This window comes from Aspergillus novofumigatus (assembly GCF_002847465.1).
Source record: "Aspergillus novofumigatus IBT 16806 chromosome Unknown P174scaffold_9, whole genome shotgun sequence".
In the NCBI taxonomy this organism is placed as follows: Eukaryota; Fungi; Ascomycota; class Eurotiomycetes; order Eurotiales; family Aspergillaceae; genus Aspergillus; species Aspergillus novofumigatus.
In genome coordinates this window covers 1,032,387-1,051,249 of record NW_020194282.1, presented here as the reverse complement: position 1 = coordinate 1,051,249, position 18,863 = coordinate 1,032,387, and the positions used below count along the sequence as shown (strand labels likewise).

Genomic DNA, 18,863 nt, shown 5'->3' with positions numbered 1-18,863 from the left:
TGGATAGTCGTCTTGTTCAGAGATGAATCTGAAGTTAAACCTCAGTTGAACCCCTAAGCACTTCAAAGGAGGTCTAGCATCCGGGTCTACCTTCTTTCCATGACCGACAATCCTGATTAAGCAATGGTGGTGGGCCAATACTGTGATTACGTCAAGCCATTAGAACAAAACTGAAATAACATGTTTTGGCTTTCTGATAAAACAACATTTATGTTTCTGCCGGCAATAAACTTTGGTTTCACCTAAAATCAAATTTAATAATTAGGAGTAGGAGTAGCATATTACTATGTAGTACTAGAATAAGGTTCATACAATATTTAGGATTCTATAAATTATTAAATTCAATCTATGGATGATATTAGAGGTGCATAACCGAACCGCTAAAATCGAATCCGCCACTCACCGAACTCGCAGCAGTGAGGTTCAGTTCCTAGCCTAGGGAATCGCACCGGTTTCGGTTTCCATAGGGTGGAACCGATTTGAGTTCGGTTAAAACCGCTGGGTTACAGTTTCTGAGGTTTTATTGGATTAGATTCACCAACCCTCACTGTTTTGCTTAGTAATCATTAATTTTCAGGGTTTCTCTAAAAATATTAATATCATTAGATAGCCTAGTATCTAGTCTATCTAATTCTGAAATATCAATTTAAAATACCTAGTTGTTGGTGAGATATAAGGGAATAATCATTTCTGTCATGGGTTGGTATGAAAGTAGTGGTGGTTTATACATATATTTGCATTAACCTTCGGCAAACACTATAGTCAAAGAATAACTTTTAGCCACTACCCATTCAACCCTATAGATATTGAGTCAATATTTCAGATATAGATTGAAATGACTAGAATTACCATATATTTCATATAAAAATACTCAAAATTGCAGCGGTTTGGTTACAACCCCAGTTGGACTCGGCCGAACTCGGACCCAATGCAACTCTAGAGATGGCCTAGGGGACACTCCACGCAGATCTCTAGATAGTATCTATTCTACTAATGATTCTCCCTGCGTAGGAGATAGCCCGTGGCCATTAGCGTGTTTTTTGATTGATAATAGCGTCCATCAACTCGGCCACGGAGGGTAGGTTTATGAATGTCAAATATCTTTGCAGCGCGGTAAATACTTGAAATTCGCCCTTTTTTCAAAGCAGATATTAAATCCTCCCCTCTTGTTCTGATAGATTCCCAGAAGTTTGACGGGATTTTGGTGGCATGGTAGCTGTTGGATAGGTTCAATATTCAAACGCGTCGAATCGGATGAGGGGTGGGCCGCTTGGTTGGGGACTACGTTAGTTATCGTCCGTCGGCATTGAAAGTCGAATAGACACGGGTCCAAAATACACACGCGAACATAATTGGCTCACTTAGTGGCCAAGAACCTAAGATTATCTTAGACTTTACTTGTTGTACTATGTCTAGAGTATAAGGGCGTCGTTCGTGTGCTCTGATGGTTGTAGAATTGAAAAAAATATGGTTGATTTTGGGGTGTGTTGATGGAGTTTTGATATGGGCCGTGGGCACGGGCGACGATGGGCCTGCTACTAGTATGAATTTGACACTCTGCTCCAAGCTACTTGAGCATATATTGACATTGGGGACAAGGGCTTGAAGCCCGTCCTTGCTTGTTTTATTTCTCGCTTGGCGGCCATATGTCGCCAACCTTAAACCCATGAGGATTGGGATCATAGCGGTCAACATAAGCCGTTCTTTCCCCGGTTAGAAATGCCCTTCCTGAAATTGTCGTGTGTATGGCATTATAACCCCCAACTGGAATGTCCTTCTTACCAGGAGTAAGAAAGCCCTTGAATGTCGTCCCTAAGTAACATTGATTCTCAAAATTCTCGCCTAACTTGCCCTTCTGTGCTAGTGAAGCCATGAGCGCCGAAGTACCCGTGCCTGCCGGACTTCGGTCGATTCGCCCAGGAGGCAGGATAGATGCAGTAATGCATTTTGTGGTGTAGGGCCCCTGTGTGCGATTTTCATCATATATCATGACAGCACCGATACCTCGGATGCACTTGTCAGCGTCGGGGTGCACAGGTTCTGGAATATGCTTTCTGCTTATCGCCTTTTCTATTGCCTTTTTAATTCCAGCACCTATTTGCAGAAGCCTGGATGGAGTAGGTCATTAAGAGTACTTAATTTATTCAAGGACTCCTTGATTATTTGTACTTACTCGCGGGTATGGCTGTCATCTAAAATTGCGCCCACGTCTTTGGCAGGAACCATAGCAAAGATGACGCCCCCATATGCGATGTCAACAGTCACCAGCTCATCGCGGAAGCCAATTTTCCAACTACCGAATGAAAAGGCGGGAACGTTCTCAAAAGATACGCTGACGCATTTCCCGTTGTCAATATGGGCCAAAGTTCTGACCAATCCCGCCGGCGTATCAAGAACCACAGGTTGAGGATTAGTTTCAACCTGAATTATCTCTTTTTGAATCAGGACAGTCACCACACAAATGACATTGGAACCAGACATATGTGGATACGTCTGAGAACCCATGATCACAAGGCCTTTGTGTGCGTTTTGACACGGCTTGAGAACGACATTAACAAACATTGTTGGCCGCCCTCGCGGCTCATATAAGAGGAGCTGGCGGATATCGTCGCGTCTGTCCCTGAAGTACTCCATTTTCTCCAGCATGGTCTTTGCACATTCGACATCATCCACTCCGTCAATGACGACGTCTCCTGTGTCTCCGGCGTAAGCACCGATGATACGTATCGGCTTCGGCACCGGGACTGGGTTTGGAAATTCAGTGTTGGCTGCCATTGTTCAAAGAAATATCATGAAATGGTCATGACAGAAGAAACGGAAGCAGGACAAACTGTTGGTCGTAATTTGTAGGAGAGTTAAGCAAGAGACAAACGGCTAATGTTACAAAGACCTGGCATATTAGAATATCAATGATTTCCAAGCTCAAATATCGTGACGTCTGTCCCCGACGAAGACGTATTTGAGTCTGTGTATATGACTGTATGACAAAGTCTATTCTAAGTAGTACCATGCAAGACCTCGCTGCAAGCAGCACGATGGATGCCGCTAACGTAGTATAACTTGTCCCAGTTTCATCTAGCCTGGTTCTAATGTGAAGTTACTGTAGTATCTGCGGGGGACATGGATATACGCATGCGCGTCATAATTAAGACACCTATTTGCCTAAATCAGTGGAACTGCCAAGGGACAGTGAGGAAAATGTCATTAGCCCACAAAAAGCAACATTGATGAACATTTAGTATAGTACTATATAACTTTGGTTACTTAAACATACGACTAGCTTGATGGCTGCAGCAATGGTAAGCAATGCTATGCCAGATTACTGTATCGCCTTGCTACTCTGCTTGTGGACGCTTAGGAGTCCATATTCATTTTTCATCTGAGCCTCCATAATTTGGCGCAGAGGCGCGGTAAAGTTGATTGTCTGCACAAATTAATTTGGTTACTTTGTCAAAAGGCTGCCATCCATCAGTAGCCATGGCTTTTGTAGTGTCACGAGGTTGAGGGAAGGAATATGGAATATTCAGACAGCAACTGCTGAGATGTGAGATAATCTTCGAGTTATTTTACCAATTGATATTCTGCGCGCTCATGTGTTGGACTTAAATGTTCTAGGCTGGTCAGGTACTTTATTAATAGCAATTTAGTTGTTTTAACGGCATATGGCATCGTCATTCAATTTATCACACCTTCTTCCCTTCAACTTCATTTTGATTCTGTTTGCGTCATAACACAACACGCTGATCCCCGTCATGGACACCGATAAAACAAAACACCAGATCGACACTACAATTTTGACTTCTCGTAAAGTACCGATGTCCTGAAATTGCTTGGAGAGACTCATTAGATGCCATAATCTCAGGTATAGTTACATGGTCATGAGCTCATAGATTGTTTAGCCAAGTGTATAATGCCCTTACAGTTATAATCAGTGTTTGTTAGAATACAGCTTCTATTTAAACATGATGCGAATCGTGCTGATAACGTCCGTTCCCGTGCTTCATCCGGAGCCGGCCACAGCTATCCCAAGGAAACTTTCGCGGAGCCACAGACCCCACATGGCCAATTGTGTCATATATTCTACTAGTCGCTGTATAGACAGTCTGTTGATTCTGGCCTTTGTTATTGCCTATCCGTGACTTCCAGGCCACCCACAGCGCTTCCGTATCTGGCAGTTTTGGTCCGGTGGGCTTGTCGTCCAAGCCGCCCAACTAATCCGTCCGCAACGCACCATACTATGTCGTCTAGCCGCCTAGAGTTCGCATCATAGCAATGCAGATACTTTGTACAGCTAACATGACTAAATGTTTATAACTAACTGCACCTCTGGCTTGTGTAGCATGGCAGATTCTGGAACCATACTTGTCTGTAGAAGCATACTGTTATTGGTTCTGGTGAAGAAATGCTCATTGTTTCTGCTGCGCAAGAGGCGGTATTCTCTGCAAAACTGTTACACGTTGCAAGAAAAACCGCCTCAGTATGATCCAACCATAGCCAGAGTTGATGCCAATCTCCGCAAGCAGACTCCAACTAGTCTAAAGGCAAAGGTGGCAATGCTATGCTCCGTCTTTCATGGATTTAGACACTGACGTAATGACTTTTCCACCACAATATTCTTTATCGACGTTCTCATAACGCACGTCCGATAAGAATAATGCAACATGCCCGTGAAACAGATCCCGGCTTGGTAATATTGGATTGAGTATGAAGGATGGCAGGTATATAGTTGAGTAAGTTCCTCCTGGGCTTGGATGTTCTTATCCAACTTCTAATCATGTATAACATGGAATGCTCCCTGCTACAGCTTTACGCGTTTGTCACCGTCTGTGAGATTTGTGAATTACTATTTAACAAACTACAAACCAGCAAGGTCGTTATTTGATTTGCCTCTCAGACTTTTTACCCTTCCTCTCTTTCACGAGTCATATAAAACAATACCATAGTGATTGGCATTATTCGCAAGTCTAGTGCTACAAATAAGCCGATGCATTACTCCTGGCTGCTCTTTATTCCGGGGTGTGTCCCCCTATGCCTCGGGGCGCCCCAAGTGAAGAAATCCGTAGCGGACACTCGCGCTCCTGTGGAGGCAGAAGGAGCTATTTCTGCGAAGTGGACGCTGGAGGGCGAGCAAGATGGATTTCCTCTGTGGCCGGGAGAAGGGGATGTGATCTCGACCAAGGCCAGAAACGGCGACAGAGGCAAAGCAGGGCAAGCTGTGTTAAATGTGCCATCGCTGGGCGGGATCATAATGCCAGTTCAAAGAAAGCAAATGTAGCCTTGAAAAGCGGCCAGGAATACAAGGCTTTCTATCCAACCCATGAACAGGCTATTTGGCCCGAGGTCCAAAATAAAGGTCCCCGCAGAGCAGACAAGCTCGTTCTCGAGTCGCCAGACTTAGATCAGTTCGATTTGTCGATCGCTGAGGTTGACGCGTCTTGTCAAGGCACAGTCAAGGGCTCAAAGAAGATCCAATGCGTATGGTACTGTGCAGACCGCACCTTCTACAATATTTCGAAGATAACGCTGAAATTCGGGGGCTCCCCCGATGGAACGAAAATTATTCTCCCGCTGACCCTGACCTCATACGTGGCACAGTCAGGTAATCTCACACAATCGGATTCTAAGACATACAATCATACCTGGGACAGGCGCGCCCCTCCGACCTTTAAGCAAACTGATCAGTCCCAGTTCCCACAGCCACGCGACATCACTGTATTTCCAGCTCCAAAAGCAGACGATGAGCGCGCTAGATTAAAACAGGCCTTCAAGTGGGCTGACTTTCAACCTACGGGTTTCTACCTGAATCCCAATACCACGCTTACCGTGAACGTCTCTGGTGCGATGGAGACTGGATCGAAACCCCAGATCCTGATCGGTACTCCGGCTTTAGTGCATCCATCTTATCATAATGATCTGATGCCGGTCCAGCTGCAGCCGTCTCAGCCGTTGAACAACGGGAAAAATACAGTGTCCAACGCATTTGGTGGAATCCTCTATGTCCGCTATAGCAACAGCGCCCCCGAGGCATCTCCTCCTTTGAGGGTCACGTTGTTAGGGGATGCAGCCCAGCCATTTCCACTGTCCCGGCAGGGTGTGACGACTGAAAAGGATTGGGAGACCATGCTGCGCATAACCAAGGTTCCATTCGCCGAAGTCACTGGTGAGCGGGTGATCATTACTGGGCTGGCGGCGGATGCGAAATTTTATGCGGGGCAAAAGATGTCCCCGCAGGAATTGTCAGAGAGGTATAAGGAAATCATTTCCGCCCAAGACAGCATCAGCGGCCTTAATGCCACGGCGCCCGACCCCAAAGACAGACCGAGCCACTTGCGACCTATGGTTGTGCAGACCCGCAACGATACAGATTTGAATTCATTCGACTATCGCGCTGCTATTCCGGCCCACCACCATGGGGACGTCTGGAATAAGACTCAGCTCCGCCAGTCATGGGCTGTCTGGCACGAGCTGGGCCATCACCGCCAACACGACGACACGTGGAGCTGGGATGCGCTTGACGAAACTACGGTCAACATCTACAGTCTAGCCAGCCGCCGTCTCTTTCCCAGCTCAGCAGCCTGCCATGTCAGCATCCCACCCGGGCTCACTCCAATATCCACGTTGGTGTACATGAGTAAACCCTGAACATCGTCTGATCAGCCGAAGCCTGGTTGGGTTTATCGACGATTAGGACCGCCCGTAGGATAGAGCGATTGGACTTTTCGATAGTTGCATGACGTGGGCTGAGGCTAATACCGTGGCTTGACCGAGACCTTCCAAGACCCTGTCTTGAATTGCATCGTGATATACTGGCGATAGTCGACCTCCTGGCCTGGCACTTCTGTAAAGTCATACCTAGAGAGCAGGTTGGCAGCTACCATTCTCATTTCATTCCATGCAAAACTGTAAACGAATTAGTGCTGTCCTAATCCAATTCCTCATGCTCGAACATACTTGATGCCGATACAGCTGTGTTTTCCTGCGGAAAAGGGATAGTATGCTTGCAGACTTCATGATATGTCAGCAGCGTAAGGGATCAACCTGTATGGACTACTTACTCTGCGTGTGGAACTTCATTTTCCTTGTCCTGCCCTATCCATCTTTCAGGGTAAAAGTGGAGGGGTTGGTCCCAGATATCAGGGTCACGGTGGAGATGTCTGTAAGATGCCGAAACAACCGTATGGGGGGGAAGATTGTAGCCCATGAGCGACACCCAATCTTTGCCCGTTCGACGCCCCATTTCAGAAGCGATGGGATGAAGGCGAAGAGTTTCCTTGATACACGCACTAAGGTACGAAAATCTAGGATTAGACCGAACGAACTTGCCATCAACGATGGGGTCATTTGGCGATAAGACTGGTAAAGTAGCCAGGAGCCTCTCTTTCACTTCAGGGTTCCGGATGAGCTCCAAAAATAAGCATGCGATCGTTCCTGAAGTCGTTTCGGACCCAGCGAGGAGAAGCTCGGACATCTGGTCTATAATATCTCTGGTCGTCATCCTTTGCCCGTTATCAGGCCTGTTGCCTTCAATGATCAGATGTTGCAGCAGGTCAGGGCGGGATTCGCCTGGCTTATCTCTGCGCTTTTGAATCACTGTATGAATTGCCTGGTGCTTTTAGCTCCTTGCATTGTTTGCCCATAAGTGTCCTCCAGGAAAATACGCACGTGGATCATCTCAGCTGGCCAGTCAAACTTTATATCAATCCCCCATCCGCGCAACCACCGCTTCAGATACACAGTCTGAATAAACGCTTACATATCAGTTCCAGATCTGCTGTATATGTATTGTAGAATTCACCTGATATCTTTTGGACATTCCTGTAAAAATCGCATGCGGTACAGAAGTCCATATATGGGACTCCTCCACGGGATCAGTCTCTGTTGTTGTAACTGTCTGTCCAAGGCCGTGTCCGAAAGAGCATTCCCCCATTCTTGGCTGGAAGTCAGTGAAGGGCAGTTAAACTAATTTTGAGCCACACGTACATATCCAACGCGACAGTATGCAAATCTTTCATAAGATCAGTCACTAGAATTTGCCCACTGTCGATTACCCCCATTTTATGGAATAGATTGTCATATCTTGAGATAAGTTTTGCAATACACTCGCCGAAAATGCTACTGAGTTGATCCACATAGCCAACAGTGAAGGCGGGTGAGAGAAATCTCTTCAACAGTTTGTGAGGGCCAGGTCGACTGATGATAACTGGTCAGTAAACTTTGGGCTTTGCAGCCAGAAGAGCTAGACTCATTACATCTCACCAAACAGCCCCGGACTGGAGCGGTCTCGCGAAATCTCCGCGTACATTGCAACTTTTGGCAGGTCAATTGTTTGTAGAATCTCCTTCATTGCCCGTTTATCCGCGATCCAAACATGACGTGGACCCAGTCGGACAATATTGCCATATTTTTTGTGACTATCCTCAACAAGTTTCCATATTTCCCCAGTAGCGAATGCATAACGCAGGTGGAGAGCTGTAAACGGGGCATACCACGGTCCAGGTACCTTTGACAAGGGGGACTGTATTGATTTCCAGATACTGCGGATTGTAAGATAAAAGATGCTGGCTAACCAGAAGGTCACACATATTGTGCTAAGGTAAAAAGAGCTTCCAGAAGCCCACATATCTTTGGCAACTTCGATCATTGAATGACTATCTTTGTAGCTCATCTCTGCGAGAATATATATATATGGAAGGAAATATTAATGGATAATCGCATGTCAGCTCATGCCTCATCTATTAAATAATTGTCTCAAGTCCACTGCCCCGCAACTGGCTTCAGAGTGTTGTACAGACAGCGCCTAAATTGTTGGCTCAATAGCATGAGCATCACCCCTCAAACCAATAAGAGCCTGTTGGATTTTAGCTGACAACAGCTGTACGCTTGACCGTAAAGTTAGGCTGGAAAATCAGCCAGCTGACCATCACTATATTCATCCCTTGCAGGTTAAATGCCAGCTGACCATCACTGTATTCATCCCTTGCAGGTTAAATGCCAGCTACGAATTGACGAAATTCGCCTAACGTGAGTGTGTGTAGACATAGCATACTGCGGATAAGTGGTAGTATCCACAGGGGCATTTCGACGGCTGACCATCGGCAGGCATTGGGTGGATGAACTTACTATTAGGTGCATAATCATATAGCAAGCCAACCACATAGTGTTGGCATGGAGTTCTATTAGTCGAATTTATGCTAATTCCTGCAGGGGTGAGCCAGTTTAGCAATGTCATCCTCATATTGATAAGGTATTACTCCTGGCCCGTGGGAGTGTTATGGTAAAATGTTGCAAGTCCATGTGGCAATGCTCCTTGGAAAACTTCCCATTTATTTCCTTCAACACTTGTCAGTTAACAACGGCCTCTATAATTGGCCGCTAGAGACTTGTGCTAAAGTAAGTCTCCGTTTCGAAGGTACTCGGCCTGAAGAAGTCACCCCTACGCTTTTAGGGAATGTTGCTTCGCCTTCTTCGCACTCCCCGCAGGCGCATTCAATCGTCCAGACAAAAAGATCTAGATGTCTGTTAAACAAAAGCTGACTTCATTGTAGGTCCATGAATCTCCCCTATAACCTCACGAGGGGTTTTCGGGTCGTTTGTTCCAGTCATGCTGTGGTGAACTGGAGACAATGCGTGGCTTTAATAGGTCGCTCTCTCAGTTTTATTGCCGTTTATTTAGTCCCTAACACCACAAAAGAGTATTCGAGTCGCTGCCAAATATAACTACCCCGAGAGTTTTAATTTGGACGATGCATCATGCAGTGGAACGAACATGGTTCACAATATCTTCCATACCAGTTAAATTGGATCCCAGGGTATAACTATGACCCAAGGGAAGATTACTGGTGTGTGGGCGACCAATGCTTTTCATATCTTGATATTCAAATATACATGGCAATCCTCGCAGTTGTATACCGCGGAGTTGTCAAAAGGATCAGATCTGCCAGTCCTTGCAGACAGTTGGTGATCTTATCACTAGGTCTGAAATTGCGGAGACTGATTGGCCAAGCATCTCGGCTACACTCTCCTTACTTTCACTCTGCATAGTGTAGTGTTGCAAAGGACAGGAAGCTGTTCGTAAACCAATATACTAGCTCATAAGGTGCATAAGCCAACAAGGATCTCACGCAAAATCATTTGTTTCCTTGACAAGCTAAATGCGACGTCGGGGACGCCGCTGCAGTGTCATCTAGGAGGGGTCTGGCGATATCTTCCGTCCCCTGCGGAAGGAGCGTGGGCATGTGCCAACAAAATGCTAGTGGTTCAGCGTCTACGACTGCCTTCATCAGGAGCATTGCGCCACTTTAATCAAAAGATGCACATAAAGGAGGAGAAGAATGAATCTTTTGCAAAATTTGTATCTGACTGATCGTTGCTCATCTCCTTGACTGCCAATCAAAACAAATCTGGAAACATGACGCCACTACCTACTGAGACATCTAATCCACCATTTACCTCCGTTGCATTGCAAACATCTGCGTTGCAACACCATCTTGATTTTGTTAGGAAATCCTCCCCTTACTACCGCAAGCTCTGGGAGAACGTTTCCTTGGGAGATCAAGCATATCTAGAAGCCTATCCCGTCGTGGATCATACTTCATACTGGGCAGGCCACGGGATTTCACGTAGCGAAATCATAACGGGCTCTCATGATGATGGCATTATCATGAATACTGGAGGTGAATAATATTCCTAGCACAAGCAGGCAAACAGGACTGAACATCTGATTTAGGAACAACTTCGCACCCCAAAGTAACACTTATGTCCAAGGACGAGCTCAGAACTACCAGCTATCAACTTGGACTTGGTATACTCGCTGCTGGCATACAGCCATATGATCGTGTTGCAAACCTCTTCTATGCGGGTGATTTATACGGCAGCTTCCTCCTCCACATTCTGTCAATCATGGATATTGGAGTTCCACTGGTACAGCTGCCGATTGGTGGTTCCTGTGAACCCGACAAAAGCATCCAGCATATGCGGCAGTTGAACGCGACTGTGGTGTTTGCCACAGCCACGACTATATACAGACTCGCAAAGCACCTGGTCGAAGAGAACAACATACTCCCCGCTATCCAGAGGCTACTGTTCTCGGGAGAGCCGTTTTATGAGGACCAACGAGAGTTGGTTGCTAGGGCATTTCCGAACGCTACAATTAGGTCCCTAGTTTACGGTAGTATCGATGCAGGCGTTCTGGGTTATTCAACTCCTGATGAGGACTCCCGGGTCCATGTTGTGAATAGTCCGTCAGTGGTACTGGAGATTGTACCGGATGGTTCGACAACCCCTACAACACGACATGGTGTTCCTGGATCCATTCTGGTGACAAACCTCGCACGGAAATTGCAGCCAGTCGTACGCTATCCCTGTGGCGATAAAGCTGAATGGGTAGATTACAATAATCGAACTTTCCGCCTGCTCGGACGAGATCAGCAAGCTGTCCGATTAGGGCCCGTCTCGATAGATTTCACTGATCTTCATGACATTGTCGCTTCGGCACTTCCAGCCAGGACCTTTCAAGCACTACAAGCATTGATCACGAGGGAGAACTCCATAGATCAGTTGACTATCCGCCTAGTCTGCGACAATTTGGCTCACGACTCCACAGATACAGTGCGTGAAAATATCGCTAAAAGCCTCGGCATGCGACGCCCAATGTTCCAAGACCATGTCAAGCGGCGACTGGTAAACTCATTGAAGGTCTCTATTGTAAGCTTGGAAGACTTTGATATTAATCCAAGGACCGGCAAACTGGTCCAAGTTGTCGATAAGCGCTAAACACGCAGCCAGCTACCGCGGGCCATTTCTGTCAGACAAGGGCATCTCTGAGAGAACACATCTTATCACATTCCTTACGAAAATACCTCAGCATATCAAAGCCGCGTAAATCCAGGCGGCCGTGATTGTAGGGCAGCGTCAATATGTATCGAATGACTGGATAAACATACGGAAACTAAAGTAATGAATTGGCATGAGCTTGTGTTGTTATTCATGGACTGTTCTTGCTAAGTACCTTGCTCACTCTACTCAGCAGGCTTATGGGCAGGCCCTCAAGCAGCAGAGATAAAGCGAAGAATAGGTTATCCATGAGCGGTCGGTCAATTCTTGAAAAAATCGAATCCCAACCCTGTCGTAATTCCATCTAGAAAGTTTGCTTGCTCACGTTGGCCATTAAGACCCCTGTCAAACTGCTGATTAATGATTACTAAATGAAATTCTGGCGTAGCTCCAAGTTCTAGTGCAGCACCAACAGCAGCTGCATTGAGTTATCACATTTCAGGTCCTCGAAGCCGTGACCTTGGAGCTGTGACCTTGGTCGGGAAGGGGTTGCGGAACGGGCCGTAAGTCCCTCTTGGAATGATTGAAGCAAAGAAGAGAGCACGTTGGAAGGTCGAAGATATATCTATCGGCGCATTGTCTCGGGTAACATAATTAGCATCATACGGCTAGTACCTATCTTCACTAGCAACATCATCTCGTGCTCACTTTCATGAGTTCTGCATCTGTAGGAACATCACCCAAAACTAGGCAACTCGTGGCTGTCCCAGAACGGAAATACTGAGGCAGATCGCCGATTGCCAAGAAGGGAGTGACATGGCAAGACGACGAATGGGTTAACTGATGCGAGCGTCACCCTGGAAACAGTCCCTAACATGCAGGGCAGGTGTGTCCTGACTTGATAAGAGCAGGCACACCGCATGAGCCATGACCTAACAGCAACAGCAACTAAGGGACAGGCGGGTCCACCCAATAGTGTCGGATACAATCCACCACTTACATGAGCCAGAGAATCTGAGTAGGGCCGCCTGATCGGGACAATCCCTGTTGAGCTGATCAAAACATTGCGGCAATAATACGCTTCTCTGTGCCTCTCTACAGTGAGCTCGGAGACACTGGTCCTAAATGTTCATATATTAAGCTTCAGCAGGACATGTGAGAGCTGTTTGAATTCTTCTTCTCCATCCTACCAAGTTCTAAGGGGCCCTGATCACCATGAAGCTGCTGAGTCTCATGGCCTATGCGCTGTGTCTGTCGCTCACCGCGGCGAAAGTCATTCCTGATGACGCCCCAGATCCGAATGGTAGTGCCGTGCAGCGCCATCTCATGGATTGATTAGCTATGATCACAACAGAAAAGAGGCAGCGATAAGGTATGCTGCGGCTGTGCCTTGCTAGTGATGATTAATACTGACTGGGCTGTGGATCACAAGTTTTAGCAGAACCTATTAATAGTTGCTTGACAGGCAGATGCCATCGTCCAGGCGATTTAGCAGGAGGAGACTAATAACTATTAGTAGTAGTATGGCATGCTGGAGCATCCAGAGGATGAGTGTTTTGCTAGGGAGATGTTCCTACTAGCACAGTCATACATTAATCCCATGAAGCTGTGGAAGATTATTAAGCATATGCCCAAGGGTGCCCTGATACATGCACACTTGTCAGCCATGCTGCTAGACTGGTCGTGGATTGGGTTTGGATGGATCCGCAAGGGGTTCAATCCAACCCATGTGGGTTATGGGTTGATCCACCACCTGTCTAACCCACCCTCATATCCATGCGGGTTGGATTGCGGATAATGGATATATCCATAATACCTAGTCAGGTGACCCCTAGTATTCTAATTACCACCCATTTTTCTAGTATTCTAGCTACACCACTAGGATATCTATATATTTTATTTATTAATATAATAACTTATTATATAAATATTATATATTACCTATCCTATAAGCTGAAATATGCTTAATTAGGGGGGTATAGGGGCTTCCTAAAGTTGGGATGAAAAATGGTGCGGAGATATATATTTCTTATTACTACTGTCCTAAGCATTATTATCTAAAATATAAAATCCACCATAACTCTAATTTCTCTTAGTAAATCTAATATTTTTATTTTATATATAGATAGATATGACTATTCTCTATCTATATATATAAAAATATATCCCTACCTAGGCCTAGATTAGGTTGGATAAGCTTATCAGTCCCTTAAGGCCCTAGATCACATGCACCCAATGGGTTATCCATATCCATGTGGGTTAGATGTCATCCATCCATATCCATGCGGATTGGATCAGGGTCAACCCCTATCCAACCCAAAGTGCGGATTGGGCGGGTTGGATATGGATTTGCGGATTGGGTCAGCCAGTCTACATGCTGCCCTTTAGAACTATTCTTGAGACTATTCTTGTGACTAAAGGCATGGTCATCTCTATGTTTAGACTGGCTGACCCAATCCGCAAATCCATATCCAACCCACCCAATCCGCACTTTGGGTTGGATGGGGGTCGACTCTGATCCAACCCATATCCATATGGGTGGATGGCATCCTACCCATATGGATATGGGTAACCCATTGGGTGCACATGACCGGCAGAATGACAGATATTCATAATATTCTCTTAAAGAGAGGTCTTTCTACCTACTAAAAGTAGTATAGTCTAAATTCTTAGGTCTTTCCGCCTACCAAAAGTAGTATAGTCTAAAATCACGTGTATAATATGGGTAGAATGGTTATCCACAACCCAATCCGCATGGATATGAGGGTGGGTTAGATAGGTGGTGGATCAACCCAAAACCCATGCGGGTTGGATTAAACCCCCTGTGGATCCATCCAAACCCAACCCACGACCAGTCTATCTATGTTGCAACTAATTCTAGATGAGTAGAGCGCAGAAAATGCTATAGTTGTGACGATCCGTCACCATGTTCCCCACTGACCTCCTTACACAGAGCTTTCTGCCCCTCTTAACTACTTACTACTTTAGGGTTGTTTAACTAGTTTGCACTGCTCCATCCTCTATTTATAATATCTCCCTACCATGTACATACTTTCCTTCTCTCTCTTCTCTATGCTTAGTTTTCTATCAAACTACTACTATACTATTAGAATATAATCAGTGCTATTATATAAAACTAAGCATCACTTCCTATATCATCTCTTTTATTAGAAGGTTCAAGATTTAGTAAAAAACATATTCTTTTTCATATTAAGCACTAATTTTACCTCCTCTTATAAAGAATCCCTCGCGTGCCAACAATGCCAACAGTTAGAGATGATGATATAACCTATTAACTGAGATTATAAAGAATAATAATAGCCAGACCTGCAGCTTCTACTAAGGAGCCTAAGAACCAGCAATGAACTAGAAATAGAACCCATAACCCCTCTACTCAGTGGAATAGACTAGATCCAGGTTTTATTAGAAGACTAACTGTCCTACTCAACCAAACAGAGAATAGCAGCCTTAATAAAGATACCTATAAGTTAGTTAATAGTATCTCCTATAAAGAATTTACTGCCCACTAGGGAACAGACCCTAAGCACTGCTAGAGTTGCATAACCGAACCGCAAAAATCGAACCCGAACCTCACCGAACTCGCAGCGGTTTGGGTTCGGTTCCTAGCCTAGGGAATCGCACTGGTTTCGGTTTCCATAGGGTGGAACCGCTTTGAGTTCGGTTAAAACCGCCGGTTACGGTTTTTGCGGTTTTGCGAGTTAGGTTAACCAACCCGCAACCGTTTTACCTAGAAATTACTGAATTCTAGATATTTTTAATTGATATTAATATCACTAGATAGCCTGAATCAAAGGCTATCTAGTGATATAAATATTATTCAAAATACCTGGTGGTTGCTGAGATATAAGGGAATTTCATCTCTATCATAGGTTGGTATGAAAATAGTGGTAGTGTATATATATATGCAACTGACTGTTGACAATAATCATATTTAAAAATGATTTTTTAACCACCACCCATTCAAACCTATAGATATTGAATTCATATTTTAGATCTAGATTAGTACGATGATAATTACCATATATTTCATATAAAAATCATAATTTTATGTAAGCATGCTTAATAGGGGCGTCAGAGGGGTCCCTGAAGGGGCCCCGGGGGAATGGTAAGGGTTAAAACAGTTAAAATTAGCGGTTTAACCAACCCAAAACCGAACCGAATCTAACCATGGTTAGTTAGTATAGGCCTAGCTAGGCCTAGCTAGGCCTAGCAGCGGGTTTCGCGGTGAAAACCGCAACCGAATCGCATCAGGTCTGGGTTTGGTTGCGAGTTCTAAATTTTGAACCCGAAACCGCAGCGGTTCGGTGCCAACTAGGCTTGAACCCGCCCGAACCCGCACCAAATGCAACTCTAAGCACTGCTAGGAAGCCATCTCCTAGATCTACATTACTTTAGACACAAAGGCAAACCAGAACTGTGTAGAGGCAGCTCTCCTAAATAAGTAACTTATTAAGAGCCAGAGTAAGACTAACAATCTTAAGTGCTAGAACAAATAGATCTATTAGGAATATAAATAGACCCAGGCCCAGCTTATCACTACTAATCTTAAATATGATAAGGCCTGAGAGAAGCTTAAAGAGGTAATCTATAAATAAAATAACTTCACCCTGCAGGTAGCCTGTAGATCTAGTATTAGAAACACTAGTTCCTAGGCTTTAGCTACTAGTAGTAAGTTAGTAAAGATTCCAGACCCCCCTCTCCTTAGCAATAGAAAGGACCCCTATTTTAAAGATTAATTACTAGCTATTAAGTAGAAGCTTATTACTAGTACTAACCACTTCCCTAACCCTATAATAAGAATTACCTACATAACTAGTTGCATAGAGGGTTAGACCTAGGCAGGTGTTCCGGGTAGCCCGACTGAAACATGTGTCAAACCCAACTTGGGCTGGGTTTTGGGCTCAAGGGGTGTGTTCTGAGTTGGGTTCTGGGCTTTCATATAGAACCCAGCTGGGTTTTGGGTAACCTAGTTGGGTAGATAAACTAGACAAACATCACAGATTATATGATATGTATTAATTATGTAGTCTTATCTTGTATTTATAGGTATTTAAACTGCATATATAAATATAAGCAGGCCAGAATCCTAGTATAGGGCTATACTCTAACTATTGCTGAAGAAGGGAGAAGCTAAGTATATATAGCTAATATACTAATCATTATAATAATCAACTATTACTACATAACCACAGCTATATATATAATATGGTGTGTGTCATAGGTTAGCCCATGATACTAACAACTAATAATAAAGGAACTGATCATCCTCACACCTTATATGCTTCTAATTTCGTCCAGAGATACACTGTTATGTGTTAGGTAAGGGAAGAACCACTTTATTATCTAATAGAAAAGGTTCCTAGCCCTCTTACTTATTATTAGATATCATACTCCTTCCTCTCTTACCCTGTGCACACTTAGATAGCTGCTGGGTAGCTAGCTAGTCTATACTAATCTCCAGGCCATCATCTTCTTCATTATCACTGATTAGCTTAAGGGTATCTTGAAGCTATTAAGCATCTTTCTCTTTATTAAGGGCTTGCTGTTCCTCATTTAAAAGATATTATTTTATAAGGGAAAGTTCCTTCTCTTCTACTTTAAACCTTAATGTACATATGAATAGCATTAGATCTTAGATTATTATAGAATTAAGTGAGCCTTAATAATAATGGCAGATATCTTAAGTAGAATTAAAAAGCTGCTTAACACCAGCACTAGTAGCAGGTATTAAGAGTACATTGCATGCTATTTTTGCAAGAGCTGGAAATTTATATTCATGCTCTTTCCAGAATATCTATAGAGTAATTAGGGCTGTCTCTATTAGATGATATTAATTAGTAGAGTATTAGCAGGAATACTAATATTACTTACCACTCTTAAGGTACTATGTAGTCTTATTAGTACTTACTAATTAATTAAAATTAGGAGCAAAAAGCGCATTAATCTTTGATATTTAAATACCTAAAGATGATACCTATGGTGAGCCCTATGTAGCTAACAAGTGTTCCTTATAGAGACCTATATAGGTTTCAAAGCTTTTATAATATTAATCATGTAATTCAAGGCCCCAATCCTTATTACTAAAGAACTAAAGCTTATTTTATAGTGTAAGGATTATCCTAATTATAAATAGATTATTATAGATCTTATCTATTTCCCTATAGTAGATAGATAGCTTCTTCACTGTATGGAGAGCACTAAGCATAAGCTTCTTCCAGGCTACTTTCTTCTGTTAAAGCTGATAAATTAATGCTTCAAGATAATCAAAAAGTTTATTATAGATACTAAAGATAATATAGATAGTTATATCTTTTATTTAAGAGAGCGCGGTAGTGAATTTAAAGAATGGTTAAGTAATTTAAAGAAGATACTTAATCTAGCACTATTCTTCTTAGTTAAGCATTAAGTAATTATGGCTATTTTATAAGTAGAACTAATTAAAGATTAGCTGCAGTTTCTTTGCTCTTTAGAGTATTAAGAAGGTGGAATTCCAGCAAGTCCTAACATCTTGGATCAGATAAGCTTTAGTGCTCTAGTCTAGAGATTATAGAAGGCTTTATAACATTAAGGGCTTGCATTAATAAAAATTACAAGCGCCCTTACCTAGTAATATTATAATAATTAATGTACTAATCTAAATACTATATTATAAAGAGACTTACTTTATTAAGGGTATTAATAATCTCTCACTTTTACTATCTTGCTCACAGTGACTGTGATTAGGCCTCTAACTAATTAATCTCTGTTATCTCATTCTTTGGATTAGCTTTTATCTAACTAAGAAGCTTCTATAAACTGAGCTAGATCACATGCACAATGCAGGGAATATAGATAATTACAGTGTTAGTGCTGATTTAATTTAACTAGATTAAATCTTATATACTTTCTATTAATATAACATTATTTAATGCATTATCTATTATATTAGAAAGCACACAATCTGTAATCTTATACTGCTAAAGCAGGTTAAAAAGAATAGTACTTAGGTTAGTACCTGAGTGAGATCCATGAAGCAGTTTAAAACTAAGTAAAATTTCTTAATAATTCTATTTATTATTAATAAAATATCC

At 43.5% G+C, this 18,863-nt stretch overlaps 4 protein-coding genes across 4 annotated transcripts; 2 read left to right on the top strand and 2 right to left on the bottom strand.

Moving 5' to 3' along the window:
* Nucleotides 1-1,642: 1,642 nt before the first annotated feature.
* On the bottom strand, nt 1,643-2,727 carry P174DRAFT_336653 (proline racemase; the record flags this gene model as incomplete). Its single annotated transcript, XM_024821686.1, has 2 exons — nt 1,643-2,108; nt 2,174-2,727. Coding segments are annotated over 2 exons (1,020 nt in total), but the record flags the coding sequence as incomplete, so codon positions are not given.
* A 2,301-nt stretch (nt 2,728-5,028) lies between these two features.
* P174DRAFT_425055 (uncharacterized protein) lies at nt 5,029-6,642 on the top strand (the record flags this gene model as incomplete). The annotated part of the gene is made up of 1 exon (XM_024825251.1): nt 5,029-6,642. The coding sequence occupies one exon, from the start codon at nt 5,029-5,031 to the stop codon at nt 6,640-6,642; it is 1,614 nt and encodes a 537-aa protein (XP_024678484.1).
* A 104-nt stretch (nt 6,643-6,746) lies between these two features.
* Nucleotides 6,747-8,620, bottom strand: P174DRAFT_378047 (cytochrome P450; the record flags this gene model as incomplete). The annotated part of the gene is made up of 7 exons (XM_024822795.1): nt 6,747-6,900; nt 6,952-7,005; nt 7,056-7,603; nt 7,663-7,737; nt 7,796-7,928; nt 7,981-8,190; nt 8,250-8,620. 7 exons carry the CDS (start codon nt 8,618-8,620, stop codon nt 6,747-6,749), a joined length of 1,545 nt encoding a protein of 514 aa, XP_024678483.1.
* Nucleotides 8,621-10,308: 1,688 nt separating this feature from the next.
* Nucleotides 10,309-12,012, top strand: P174DRAFT_414003 (uncharacterized protein). The gene is made up of 2 exons (XM_024824378.1): nt 10,309-10,673; nt 10,727-12,012. Exons 1-2 carry the CDS (start codon nt 10,409-10,411, stop codon nt 11,770-11,772), a joined length of 1,311 nt encoding a protein of 436 aa, XP_024678482.1. The 5' UTR covers nt 10,309-10,408; the 3' UTR covers nt 11,773-12,012.
* The last annotated feature ends 6,851 nt before the right edge of the window (nt 12,013-18,863 follow it).